The sequence below is a fragment of the Bidens hawaiensis genome, unplaced genomic scaffold (assembly GCF_021521415.1).
Source record: "Bidens hawaiensis isolate Kalapana, Puna unplaced genomic scaffold, B.hawaiensis_p1.1 tig00038511_1, whole genome shotgun sequence".
NCBI classification, from domain to species: Eukaryota; Viridiplantae; Streptophyta; class Magnoliopsida; order Asterales; family Asteraceae; genus Bidens; species Bidens hawaiensis.
In genome coordinates this window covers 162,213-175,681 of record NW_027496757.1, presented here as the reverse complement: position 1 = coordinate 175,681, position 13,469 = coordinate 162,213, and the positions used below count along the sequence as shown (strand labels likewise).

General features: G+C 31.8%; 1 protein-coding gene across 1 annotated transcript; it reads left to right on the top strand.

Moving 5' to 3' along the window:
- Window positions 1-7,826: 7,826 nt before the first annotated feature.
- Window positions 7,827-12,184, top strand: LOC143590378 (UDP-glucose 6-dehydrogenase 3-like). The gene is made up of 2 exons (XM_077070879.1): window positions 7,827-7,960; window positions 10,570-12,184. The coding sequence occupies exon 2, from the start codon at window positions 10,572-10,574 to the stop codon at window positions 12,012-12,014; it is 1,443 nt and encodes a 480-aa protein (XP_076926994.1). The 5' UTR covers window positions 7,827-7,960; window positions 10,570-10,571; the 3' UTR covers window positions 12,015-12,184.
- Window positions 12,185-13,469: the final 1,285 nt, after the last annotated feature.

Sequence of the window (13,469 nt, the reverse complement as noted above, 5' to 3'; positions counted from 1 at the left end):
AAAAATCAAATGTTCCATAATATCAATATTAATATTCTACTTTATAATTTCAGGTCAATGCCAAGACTAATAGATCCTCATTTTTTTTGAAATTCTACAAAAAAATCCGGCATTCCATGGTAATTCTCACAATATCGTATTTCCGGTAACACCTTTTAAAATTTCCGGTTATTATTTATAATTCAAAAATCCATAAAAAAAATATTCGATTTTATTATTTCAGGTTATTGTCCCACTCATATTATCTAATTTCAAGGATTGATGATGACTTTATAAGATGTATTTATTTTATATCGATGTATATTTATTTTTTGAATAGTCACGTATATTCATTTTCATTAATTTGTTCATGTATATTGGAGATGTATTTTTTCCGGCGTGTGTTAATAAAATACATATTTAATTATCTCATTAATACAAATTATTTAGTTTGACTTTTCTTAATTGTTTAAATAACCAAATTAACATCATAATTATCTCATAATTTGACTTTCCATAATTGTTTAAATAACATTCCTTATTGTAATTTATATAATTTAATACTTTAATTATCCCATAATAATTATCCCATAATTTATATACTTTAATAATACATAATTTACATAATAATAAGTTCCCATAAATTTGAATTTATAATTAATGTCCATAATAATGGTTTGACCAACATTTACGTGGAATATATATCAACATGTTTTCGATTTACAAGTTACCGTTCATACTATTACAAATTCAAAACTCGTTCTAAATGTTAAAACAACTCATAACTTCAATTCTTTATTTTTGTTTACCGTAATAGTATATTGTTTTGGTATATCATAAAAAATTAATTTGAAATTAACTATCCATAATTTACATAATAATAAGTTCTCTAAAATTAATGGTCCATAATCGGTATATAATAATAAGTTTACTAATTTACATAAATAAGTAAATGAAGGTCTCGAATTTCTTTATGGTATTGCTCTACATTTTTGGTACACTATTTAAATTTGAATTTCTATTTATTCGCGATAATAATTGTTTGTCAAACATAATTGTTTCTATATATGTATGACTAACATAAGTAACTATTTTACACCAAATTCAATGCTTTGAATTTGGTAATTTTAAACATTTTTGGTATATGATTAATCATTAACTTATAATTATGGTCCATATTAATAATAATGATTTGACTAAAATATATTATTTTATATACATTTAAATTTTGACTATATTGTTACACTTAAACAACTTAATCTAATTGTGTTTATAAAGGTTAATAAGCTAAGGACCGTATACAATATATACAATATACAATATACATTTAAATTTTTACTATAGTGTTAAGGACCGTATTTTCATAAATTACAAAAATATCTCATTCACATTATGTTTAATTTAGACATTATTAAAATTATACTTTACAAGTTCGTTATTTTTTATATTTATCTTATAGAATTATATTCTAATATATATATATTCTAATATTATATTCTAACAAGTTGGTTATTATTTACAATAATTTACAATAGTTGTCAAATGTTAGAGATGGGTTTATAATTTACAATATTTACAATAAGTAATTTCAATTTATTTCCCCCAATTCAAATTCAAATTAACTTTCCGGTAATTGTATACATATTTGGTATATGATTTAGACTTTATTTTATAATAATGATAATTAATAATTATTTGACTATAATTTTCAACCTTTATATGAACTTTACAAAAATAAGTTATAGACTTTAAATTAACAAATCGAAATTCAAAATTATCTTCCAATCTATGTCAATTTTAAATCCAGTATTATAATCTCTACAACTACTACGAATTATTTCGTACTTTCGTTTTAAATATTACCCGGGTCTGAAATATATTGTTAGTTAAAATACTATCATTTGGAACCATATTGAACTATGACCCGTGTTTGAAAAAATTAAGTATATATTTTGCAAGTTCTTATGTTATTATTTTTATATTTTCAACCGTGTGTAACACGGGCTCTAATCTAGATATCAATAATAATGATTATTTGTTCCCGTAGGGAAAAATTAAGTATGTATTTTACAAGCTCTTATGTTATTGTTTTTATATAATTTTTTTTTCGTAAAATAATATGTGTGAACATGGAATGTTTTCAAAATTTATTCATATTATTCCCATAAGGAAAAAGAGTTTTCTAAATAATTCTGTAAGGCCCCGTTACCGGTGCCTCACTTTAACGTTGGATTTACTCATAAAAGTGATTGTTATATATGGAAACAATAGAGTTTATTAAATAAAACTCAATTGTTTTAATATATATATATATATATATATATATATATATATATAGGATCAGGATCATGAGAGAACTTTTTTGAAATTGAGAACCATGAGAACCATTTTGGACCAAAAAAAAACCAAAAATAAAAAAAAAATCATAAAACACAAAAATGAAAAAATAAAAAAACCAAAATTCTTATTTTAACATCCCGGTTTCAAAAAAAAACTCGGTTTAGCCAAATTATATACACATATGTATAATCTATAATATATACAAACGAAAACCAAAAAATCTTATGTGTCGCAATGTGGTCGCTCCCCCTTTTTTGGAGTCACCAGATTTGCTTGATTTTTAAATGAAGGCTTCTCATGCATTTGACCCGAATTCACGGGTATTGGTCTTACCAAACCCATATATTTCTTAAACGGGTTATAACATCTCATTAAATTAAAAACTAATCTCACTAAATTATTGATGTGAAAATCCTATAAAATAGGATATACTAAAAATTAATATATTATTTATTTAAAAAAAAGATATATATAATTTATAATTAAAAACCGATTTATAGTAAAAAAAAATAAACGGGTCTTGGGTCTCATCATACCCATATAGCTTTTAAACCGGGTTATAATATCTCATTTATTTGTGAAACAAATTATCATCAAACCATAAGTATATTATTAACTTTCATACAATAAAAAAATAAAAATTAAAAAAATAAATAAATATTAAAAAAAATATAATGCAACCCCCGTAATACGGGGGATAAAAACTAGTATATACATATATGTACATTTACATGACTTTTTAATACACATGTGTTTAATTTAAGATAAATGACACTGTACATATGTGTATATTACGTAACTAAAGATTAAATAAAATTATACATATGTGTATAATACGACGTTTTTTTTTATTTTTTTTTATTTATTTAATGAAACCAGAATGAAATATAAGAATTTTGGTTTTTTTACTTTTTTAAAATTTTTGTTATTTTTTGTTATATGATTTTTTTTTAAAAGTGTTTTTAGTGGTCCAATATGGTTCTCAAAGTTCTCAATTTGCAAAAGGTTCTCTTAGGATCCTTACCATATATATATATACACTAGTTTTTGTCACCGTATTACGGGGGGTGTTTTATATTGTTTGTTTTAATATTTATTTATTTTTTAAGTTTACATTTTTTTTTGTATGAAAGTTAATAATATACTTATGGTTTGATGATAAATTGTTTCATAAATAAATGAGATGTTATAACCCGGTTTAAAAGATATATGGTTTTGATGAGACCCAAGATCCGTTTATTTTTTTTACTATAAAGTTGGTTTTTTTTAATTATAAATAATATTTATGATAGCTAATAATATACTTATGGTTTGATCAGACGTTGTTTTATATTGTTTGTTCTAATATTTATTTTTTTTAATTTATATTTTTTTATTGTATTAATATTAATAATATACTTATGGTTTGATGATAAATTGTTTCACAAATAAATGAGATGTTATAACTCGGTTTAAAAGCTATATGATTTTGATGAGACCCAAGACCGGTTTATTTTTTTTTTACTATAAAATTGTTTTTTAATTTAAATAATATATATATCTTTTTTAAATAATAATATATAATTTTTAGTATATCCTATTTTATAGGATTTTTACATCTATAATTTGGTGAGAATAATTTGTTTTTTAATGAGATGTTATAACCCGTTTAAGGAATATCTGGGTTTGGTAGACCCATACCCATGAATTCGGGTCAAATGCATGAGAAGCCTCCATTTAAAAATCAAGCAAATCTGGTGACTCCAAAAAATGGGGGAGCGACCACATCGCGATACATAGGATTTTTATGTTTTCGTTTATATATATATTATAGATACTAGTTTTTATCCCTCGTATTACGGGGGTTGTTTTATATTATTTGTTCTAATATTTATTTATTTTTTGAATTTATATTTTTCTTATTGTATCAAAGTTAATAATATACTTATGGTTTGATGATAAATTCTTTCACAAATAAATGAGATGTTAATAACCCGGTTTAAAAGCTATATGTTTTGATGAGACCCAAGACCCGTTTATTTTTTTACTACAAAATTGGTTTTTTTAATTATAAATAATATTTATGAAAGTTAATAATATACTTATGGTTTGATGAGACCCAAGACCCGTTTATTTTTTTATCAATAAAATTGGTATTTTAATTTAAATAATATATATATATATATCTTTTTTAAAATAATTAAGATATTAATTTTTAGTATATCCTATTTTAGGATTTTTACATCAATAATTTGGTGAGAATAATTTTTTTTAATGAGATATTATAACCCGTTTAAGGAATATCTGGGTTTGGTAAGATCCATACCCATGAATTCAGGTCAAATGCATGAGAAGCCTCCATTAAACCTGGTGACTCCAAAAAAAGGGGGAGCGACCACATCGCGACACCTAGGATTTTTGGATCTTCGTTTATATATATTATAGATATATAAACCTTATATTTTATAAGTTTACTTAACTATTATTACTGTTATTTACGAATTTAAATTTGGCAAGTTAACATGCCGTAACACTCCTACATGATTAAATGTTTTACATATATTTTTTGGTTTAATGATCCCATCGCAAAACGGAGGTCATAAAAATTATATTATTATTATTAATATCATTTACGATTACGTTTCGGTCTGAATTTGATGAGTTAACACACCGAAATGCTTATGCGCGGGTCGACATTTTTCGTATGGCTTTTGTTAACAGTCTTGTCATAACGCGTGAGGTTATAAAAGCTACTTCTGTATTACCACCGAAGATGATTTCAAAACTTCCATATGTTAAATAAAAAGAGGAATTCTCAAAATGGCCATTTTGAGGGGGAAAGAACCCAAAAAATGTCCATAAGTTTTTGAAGATTCCGAAACATTCTTTTCAAAACTCACTGGCTCCGGTAAATTTTGAACCAAATTTGTCGACGCCGCAAGTTTGTGTATCCAACGCTTAGACAACATTAGGGTTGTTCAAAAAGCTCGAGGCTCGAAGCTCGGGCTCGTGGCTCGCTCGATAAAAGCTCGAATAAAACTAGCTAACAAACTTGATTTGAAACATTCTGAGTTGAGTTGGCTCATTTTTGTAACCAAGCTCGGCTCGACCTAGGCTCGGCTCGATCATGGCTCGGCTCATTAGCTCGATTTAAATCTCGTTTAGCTTCAAAATCAAGCTAGAGTCTTAGCTGAGATGCCTCGTTTAATTTCAAGCCCAAGCTCGAAACCACCCTGGCTCGACTCGGGCTCAACTCGTGAACAGCCCTAGACAACATGTGTCAACTTCGACCAATTTTGAACTCAATCCGTTCCGACCAATTTCAACTCAATTCCGTCGTCATCCCATTTGATCCCTAAATTCTAATTTTTAAAATATAATATAATTTTATTTAACTTTACTTATAATGCATTTTTCTTTAATAACTTTTAATGTATAAAGTTGTATAAAATATCAAATATACCGTTGAGACGTCCTTATTTTTATCTACTTGCCGACATAAATTTTGTTCAAAACCTAACCCGATTAAAGTTATATCGAAACATTCAATAAAAATTTGATCTGAATTGGTTTTGAGTATAGTTTATGTCAACGCGTAGATAAAAATAAGCATGTCTTAATGTTATATTTTACATTTCGTAAAAGTATATACTTTAAAAGTTATAAAAGTATAAGCAAATAAGTCCAAACTATAATAATATGATACTAAAATAAAACTCAACATATTTTTAGCTTCAATTCTCGAGGAGAATGTGGCACGTACGACGACAAGATTTGGATTAAATCATGTTGGTGACGACGGATTTGGTAGGACACAAAACATGTCGATGTGAACGGATTCGGTTTAAAATTTATTAATTCGATAGATTTGGCTTGCTTTTATTGGCTCACGAATTTGGTTCAAAATTTGCCAGCGCCGACGGATTTGTTCAAAAACATGCCAGATCCAACGAGTTTGACAGAGATGTTTTAGAAATCTTTAAAAAAGGCTGGAACAATTGGTCTCTCTCAAAATGGTCATTTTGAGAATTTTCAAAAAAAAAAAAACAATATTCCATTTCCTACCACAGAAGCAGAAAGTGATGTTACGATATTACCCCTGACGTGTTTTTCCGCCAAATGTGTCTGGTTGACGCGTTAAGCTCTCCGTGTCAATGGTTGTCAATATGCTATGCCACCGCCCACCAACCGCTCGTGTCAGTTTGGTCAAATCGCAATTTGCACTCAACTATAAATATAAACTATCTGCCTAACTTACTAGCCAAACTTTCTTCTACTTTACATTTTTGCCCCTACCCTTTTTACATATAAGAAAATTGGTATATACCAACTTTTATGTTAATGAACTATTATTTTAACTTTTGATGTAAACCAAATTTATATATAATGTAGAAGTTATTAATGAACTATTATTTTAACTTTTGATGTAAACCAAATTTATATATAATGTAGAAGTTATTAATAAAATTAGCATGTAAGTTATCACATTTTTATCATGTAGCAAGCATATAAGTTATCACATCATCGTCAAAGGGTGTCATATCATCAAAATTCAAACCCATAAAAGATATTACATGTTTATGCCATGTGCGTGTTTTGTATCTTAACCAAATTGTTAAAGATTGTAATATTATGACACATCAACAAATATTATTAGTGGAAAAAAAACTTAAGCATATGCTAAATATTACATCAAATGATATATAATTAAATTTTACATCAAAGATTAATTTATGGGCTATTACATAAACTGGCCAATATGGATCGAATTGATACCTTGTGTGATTTTAAGCGAAGAACCAATTGTTTGTGAATGTAGATAGTTTAATAGATCAATTTTAAGTTTAATTCATGGTTTTTGTTTTTTAAAGCATTATTAATAGTTGGGAAAGTGCTTATTTTTTCAAAGTAACCAAAGATGTTTAGGTATTCAACTTTTGAGTTTATACACACATATAAAAAATATGTCATTTTACATATAGTGTTGTAAACCAGTTTAAATTATCAGAACTCTTTACTTTTATTTATTTATAGGCTTTGATACCTCATTCTTACTTTTGTGAATGCACGTTATTATGCCCTGCATTCCTTCCAAAACTTATATTGCTTTAATGTGTCTTTACACATGAAAATGAAAATTCATTCTTAACTTATAACACATATATAGTAACAAATGTTACAATACAAATCTATACATAGGGAATGATATTGACGTAGCTTCAATATGTTAAAAGCACACCTTGAGGACATAATGAATTTCATAGTTGAGTCAAGTAAAGATCTAGACTATTAAAGTATATTATTTTATGGTATCACAGGTGACAACAACATGACTTTCTCTTTGTGTATACGCTACAATGATTTATTATCATTTGACACATAAAATAATCTACGTATTTAAAAACTAGCTTTATAAATTAAAACAATATAAAAAGTGTTTCATCTAGTAAAAAGAAGATCTCAGCGTATAAAATACTCAATACTTTTAAATAACAATAATTTAATAATTAGCATCCACTTTAAATATCTCAAAGGTAGATCCAGCAGCAGCATTTCGACACCTATATAAACAACTACCCGCTTTCTTCCATTCCATTCATTATTCATTATTCATATTACAACACCAAGTAAACACTCTTTCAATCCACGATCAACCTAGCAGGTAATAATATTATTATCACTTCATTATCTCATGCTTACTTAATTTCAATTTCATTTTCTACTCTTATATATTATTCATGTTATTGGTGATCTAGGTCATTGATTCATCGAATTGGTGTTAGGTGTGCTGTTAATTTTACTTTTTCTCGATTAGATCTAGTTTATATCATGTTAATTTAAGATCTTATCATTATATTGCTGTTTATGATCTTAATATGCTCAATTTAGGTCATCTCTTGTGAATCGGAAGTGTTTGAGTTAGATCTGTGGCTTTTAGGTTAAATTAGATTAAAATTGTTGATAGATTTGTTTATATTATGATCTCTACTGCATGTTGTGATTTTCTAGCTGCTCAATTGCAGCAGATCTGAGTTTATTCTCTTAATGCATGCAATGGTTTTTGATAATTTTAACAATTTCTCTGTCGGTTCGAGCTTTCGAGCGCGTGTAACTAATGTTTATCTGTAATTAGATGTTTATTATGAATTCAGATCTGGTCTAAGGCTGAGGGGTGTGGGGGGCTCTAATGGGGGCTTTAGTGGGGGCTCCAGCCAATAATATTATGACGTGTGGCAGAGAGAGAAACTAGATAAGGGGGTTGTTGGAGCCCCCGTTGGAGCCCTGGCCCCTGGTGTGGAGGGGCTCCAGCGAATTTTTTTTTTTTATTTTTTTATAAATATATTCAAACAACGTATTATTAAAAAAACTCATAAATTATTAAAAAAAACACACATTAATAAAAAAACACATTAATATCTAAAATTCAAATTACAAAAAAAAACATACTAAAAATTAAACAAACAATAATACTTAATAATAACACTAATCTAATACAAGATCATCGGGTCGCCTCGCCCACAAATGTTCAACCAACTCATGTCGAAGATTCCCGTGTATCTCACGGCTCTTGATATTTGCTATGTTATGAAGTCTTTGTTGATCACTGATTGTGGACGGTTGTGGCGGAATGTCACCTTGGTAGTTTTGGCAGATAGCTTTGCCCTCGTCTTCTAACGTCATGTTGTGTAGGATCAGACACGTGTAGACGACGTCCGTTATCCTCTCCCGAGTCCAATAACGTATCGGGTTCGCCAGTACATAATATTGTTTTTTCAGAGCTCCAAAAGCTCTTTCAATATCTTTTCTAGCAGACTCTTGCTTCTTCGTAAAATACTTCCTTTTGTCGGCGATTGGATCTGTAAAAGCTTGAACTAACAAAGCCCATTCGTTGTAAATACCATCGACCAGATAGTACCCGTACTTGAAGAGTTCTCCATTTGCAACAAAAGATTGAGGTGGTTCAACCCCGTCGATAAGGTCGTTGATCAAATGTGACTGATCGATAACATTAAGGTCGTTATTTGACCCAGCAACACCAAAAAAAGCATGCCAAAACCAAAGATCCTGTGACACCGCCGCCTCAAGTATAAGGGTCGGCCCTTCATGATCACCACGGTGGAACTGACCTCGCCAGGCCGTTGGACACATAGCCCATCCAACATGCGTACAATCGATGCTACCTAGCATCCCAGGAAAACCATGTTTTTCTGCGTGCACCTCATATATGCGTTGGATGTCATACATTGTAGGTTTACGCAGATATCTCCGAGCGTAAATCGATATGACTCCTACGTATATAAAATAATATATAAACATATAATATATATTACAAAATGTAATAAATATTTAATAAAAACTAAAATTAATGTTTTTTACCTTGGCAGAAAAAATGAAGGGATTCACGTGCAACCCTTTTCGACATCTGTAAATACTCATCCAAAGCGTCCGACGAGATGCCGTACGCTAATTGACGGATAGCAGCCGTGCATTTTTGAAGAGGGGTAAAACCGGGGAGACCCCTAGCATCCTCCCTTTGTTGAAAAAAGGGATACCGTACCTCTAAATCACTTGCTATACGCATGAACAATTGTCTGCTCATTCGGAAACGAGTTCGAAAATCCGACTCCTCGTATACCGGTTGAGGGCTAAAATAATGCCTAATCAAAGTATCGTTAGCACCCGATCGATCACGATCACGAGGTGGTGCTCTAACCCTCGGGACTCGAGGTTGATGGGCTTGATTTTGCAAGAGATCCACCACGGTTGCGGTCAAAACTCCCCCTACATGAAGAAGCAAATCATCCTCTTCGGAGGAGTCGGAATCAGACGAGTACCACGACATTTTTTTTAAAAAAAGTTGAGAAGATGAATTGATTTTGGGTGAAGGTTTGAAGTTGTGGTATAAAAATGGGATGAAATGGGGTATTATACAGGGAAAAAACGTTTTTTTTTTTTAATTAAATAAGAGCCAACGGCTCTTTGTAATAAAACCAACGGCTCTTTGTCCCTTCCCAAGGCTACTTTACGCTCTCTTCTGCCGCTAACCCCATCACGCCTGCCTCTTTTTTCGTGCTAGCGCCCCGGTTCGCGCCCCGGTGGTGTGGAGAGCGGAGGGGCTCTAGCGCCCCCGTTGAAGCCCCACACCCCTCAGCCTAATATTGATTATGCACAAATTAAGTCAACATAATTTCTATGATTTTGACTTTGATCTGGTCTAATGATTATAAGCACAAATTAAACATAAGATTCTATGTCTATTGGAACCTGCAGAAATGGTGAAGATCTGCTGCATTGGAGCCGGATATGTCGGTGGGCCCACCATGGCGGTCATAGCACTCAAATGCCCCGACATTGAAGTGGCGGTGGTTGACATTTCCGTGCCTCGTATCAATGCCTGGAACAGTGATCAGCTCCCGATCTATGAACCGGGCCTTGATGATGTTGTGAAGCAATGCAGGGGCAAGAACCTCTTTTTCAGCACTGATGTTGAAAAACACGTTTGTGAAGCCGACATCGTGTTTGTGTCGGTCAACACCCCGACCAAGACCCGAGGTCTTGGTGCTGGCAAAGCTGCAGATCTGACATACTGGGAAAGTGCTGCACGTATGATCGCTGATGTGTCGAAATCAGACAAAATTGTAGTTGAAAAGTCAACTGTTCCTGTTAAAACTGCTGAAGCAATTGAAAAGATTCTGACTCATAACAGTAAAGGAATCAACTTCCAGATTCTTTCAAACCCGGAATTTCTTGCTGAAGGAACCGCTATTGAAGATCTGTTTAAGCCGGACCGGGTTCTTATTGGTGGTCGGGAAACCGAAGGAGGTCAAAAGGCAATTCAGGCGTTAAAAAGTGTTTATGCCCATTGGGTCCCAGAAGAAAACATTATCACAACCAACTTATGGTCTGCTGAGCTGTCAAAGCTTGCTGCAAATGCCTTCTTGGCACAAAGAATCTCTTCTGTTAACGCCATGTCAGCACTCTGTGAAGCCACCGGTGCTAACGTTAGCCAGGTGGCGTACGCGGTAGGAAAAGACACGCGAATCGGCCCAAAGTTTTTGAACGCAAGTGTCGGGTTCGGTGGTTCTTGTTTCCAAAAAGACATCTTGAATTTGGTTTACATTTGTGAATGCAACGGTCTACCCGAAGTGGCGGAATACTGGAAACAAGTGATTAAGATCAACGACTACCAAAAATCCCGTTTTGTTAACCGTGTTGTGGCTTCTATGTTTAACACGGTTTCCAATAAAAAGATCGCGATTCTCGGATTTGCGTTTAAGAAAGACACAGGTGACACGCGTGAAACACCAGCCATTGATGTGTGCAAAGGGTTGTTGGGTGATAAGGCGTGCGTTAGCATCTATGACCCGCAAGTGACGGAAGATCAGATCCAAAGAGACTTGACTTTGAACAAGTTTGACTGGGACCACCCGCTTCACTTGCAACCCATGAGCCCGAGCACAGTCAAACAAGTGGCGGTTGTTTGGGACGCGTATGAAGCTACTAAGAACGCGCATGCTGTTTGCATTTTGACCGAGTGGGATGAGTTTAAAAATCTGGACTACAAACGGATATATGATAACATGCAGAAGCCGGCTTTTGTTTTTGATGGGAGAAATGTTGTGGATGCTGAGAAGTTGAGGGAGATCGGGTTTATTGTTTACTCGATTGGTAAGCCGTTGGATGCTTGGCTCAAGGATATGCCTGCTATTGCTTAAAGAGAGTTGGATTTTTTACTAGTTACTAATTTTGTTTAATGGGGATTTTGTTTGTTTGGTAGCTGAAGATGAGTGCTGTGATATCTGTTTAAGAAGGTTTATTATGTTTACTTTACATTGTGTAACAGCTTATACTATTGTCTGATTAATGTCAATTTCCATTTATAAAATACTTAATTACTAAAGCATTGTAAAAACACAAATTTGTTGTGAAACAGGGGTAATAATATGTCTAATAATGTTGCACCAACCATCAACATGTGTGGTTACGTGGGGACGTGGGGTGATGGAAGGTTTTTTCTGTTATGTTGTTTGGTATTATTTTAAAGAGTCAATTGCACGAATGGTCTTGTGTTAAAAAGTTTTAGTCCTAATTTTTCATCAATTAACGATATGGTCATCACCATTCACTTTGACAGTGCTCCCAATCGCTTCTGCCTTCGTTTGTTTTCTCCATTTAGCTGTCGATTTGGGGCGGATATAAGTTGATAGAAAGTCGTGTGATGGCTCTTGTACTCCTGGTGGTCAGCAAAGCTGGTGCGGGTGAAGGTGACAACTTTTGGCTTGTAAGACGGTTGTTTACGTATGAAAGTTTAATAATGTTGAATATAAACATGTCTAATGTCTTTGTCTAATGAATTCCAAATATGCACATTTGGTTAATTGATTAGCTTGTTTACTGGTTTCATATTGTTTCTACATAGTTGACCTATTGACTCTTGGAACAACTTGCGGGCATTTGATGTATTATAATATTTGGGTAGATGATCAAATTTCTCATAATCATTTCTGAAACAGTTTTGTTTTTTTCACAATTTTTTCTTCGTTATCAACTTATCATTTGATTTGGAGGTTCATCATATTGGAAATTTTGTATTTCTTTGTTCGAGTAAAATGTTTGCGTTCTTGATAAATTTGGGATTAAATTACGTGTTTGTGACAAACATATGCAACGTACTTGTGTTTTTAGTATCAATTGGTCACACATGAACTAGAGGTGAAAATGAGGGAGGACACATCTAGTTAAGATTTATTATTGTAGGACATGAGTCACAATATTATTTAAAAATAATAAAATAAAATAAGTATAACGATACTTCCTTTATACTAGAGCCATACCGTAGTCCAGTACCGTATACAAAACCGAAAAGGAAATAAGTATAAAGTACAATGTATATTAATATAAATATTCAAGTTGATGTTTTTGGTGAAAACTTCAACAGAAACTTTTTGACTCATGTCATCCACTTGTTAAGTGTCTTCACATTCGTCTTAGTTTTCCTTGGTGTGGCTATAGGTTCTTGTTCTTGACCCAATTCCTTTACTACAACAAAAGATGAACAAAACAATACATATTGAGCGATAGTTGAGGCACATATTTAATACGTTTTTTCTTAAAATAGATTTTGGGTCTCCATTAAAGAGTCTGTCTGTCTCACAGGGTACAACAACCAA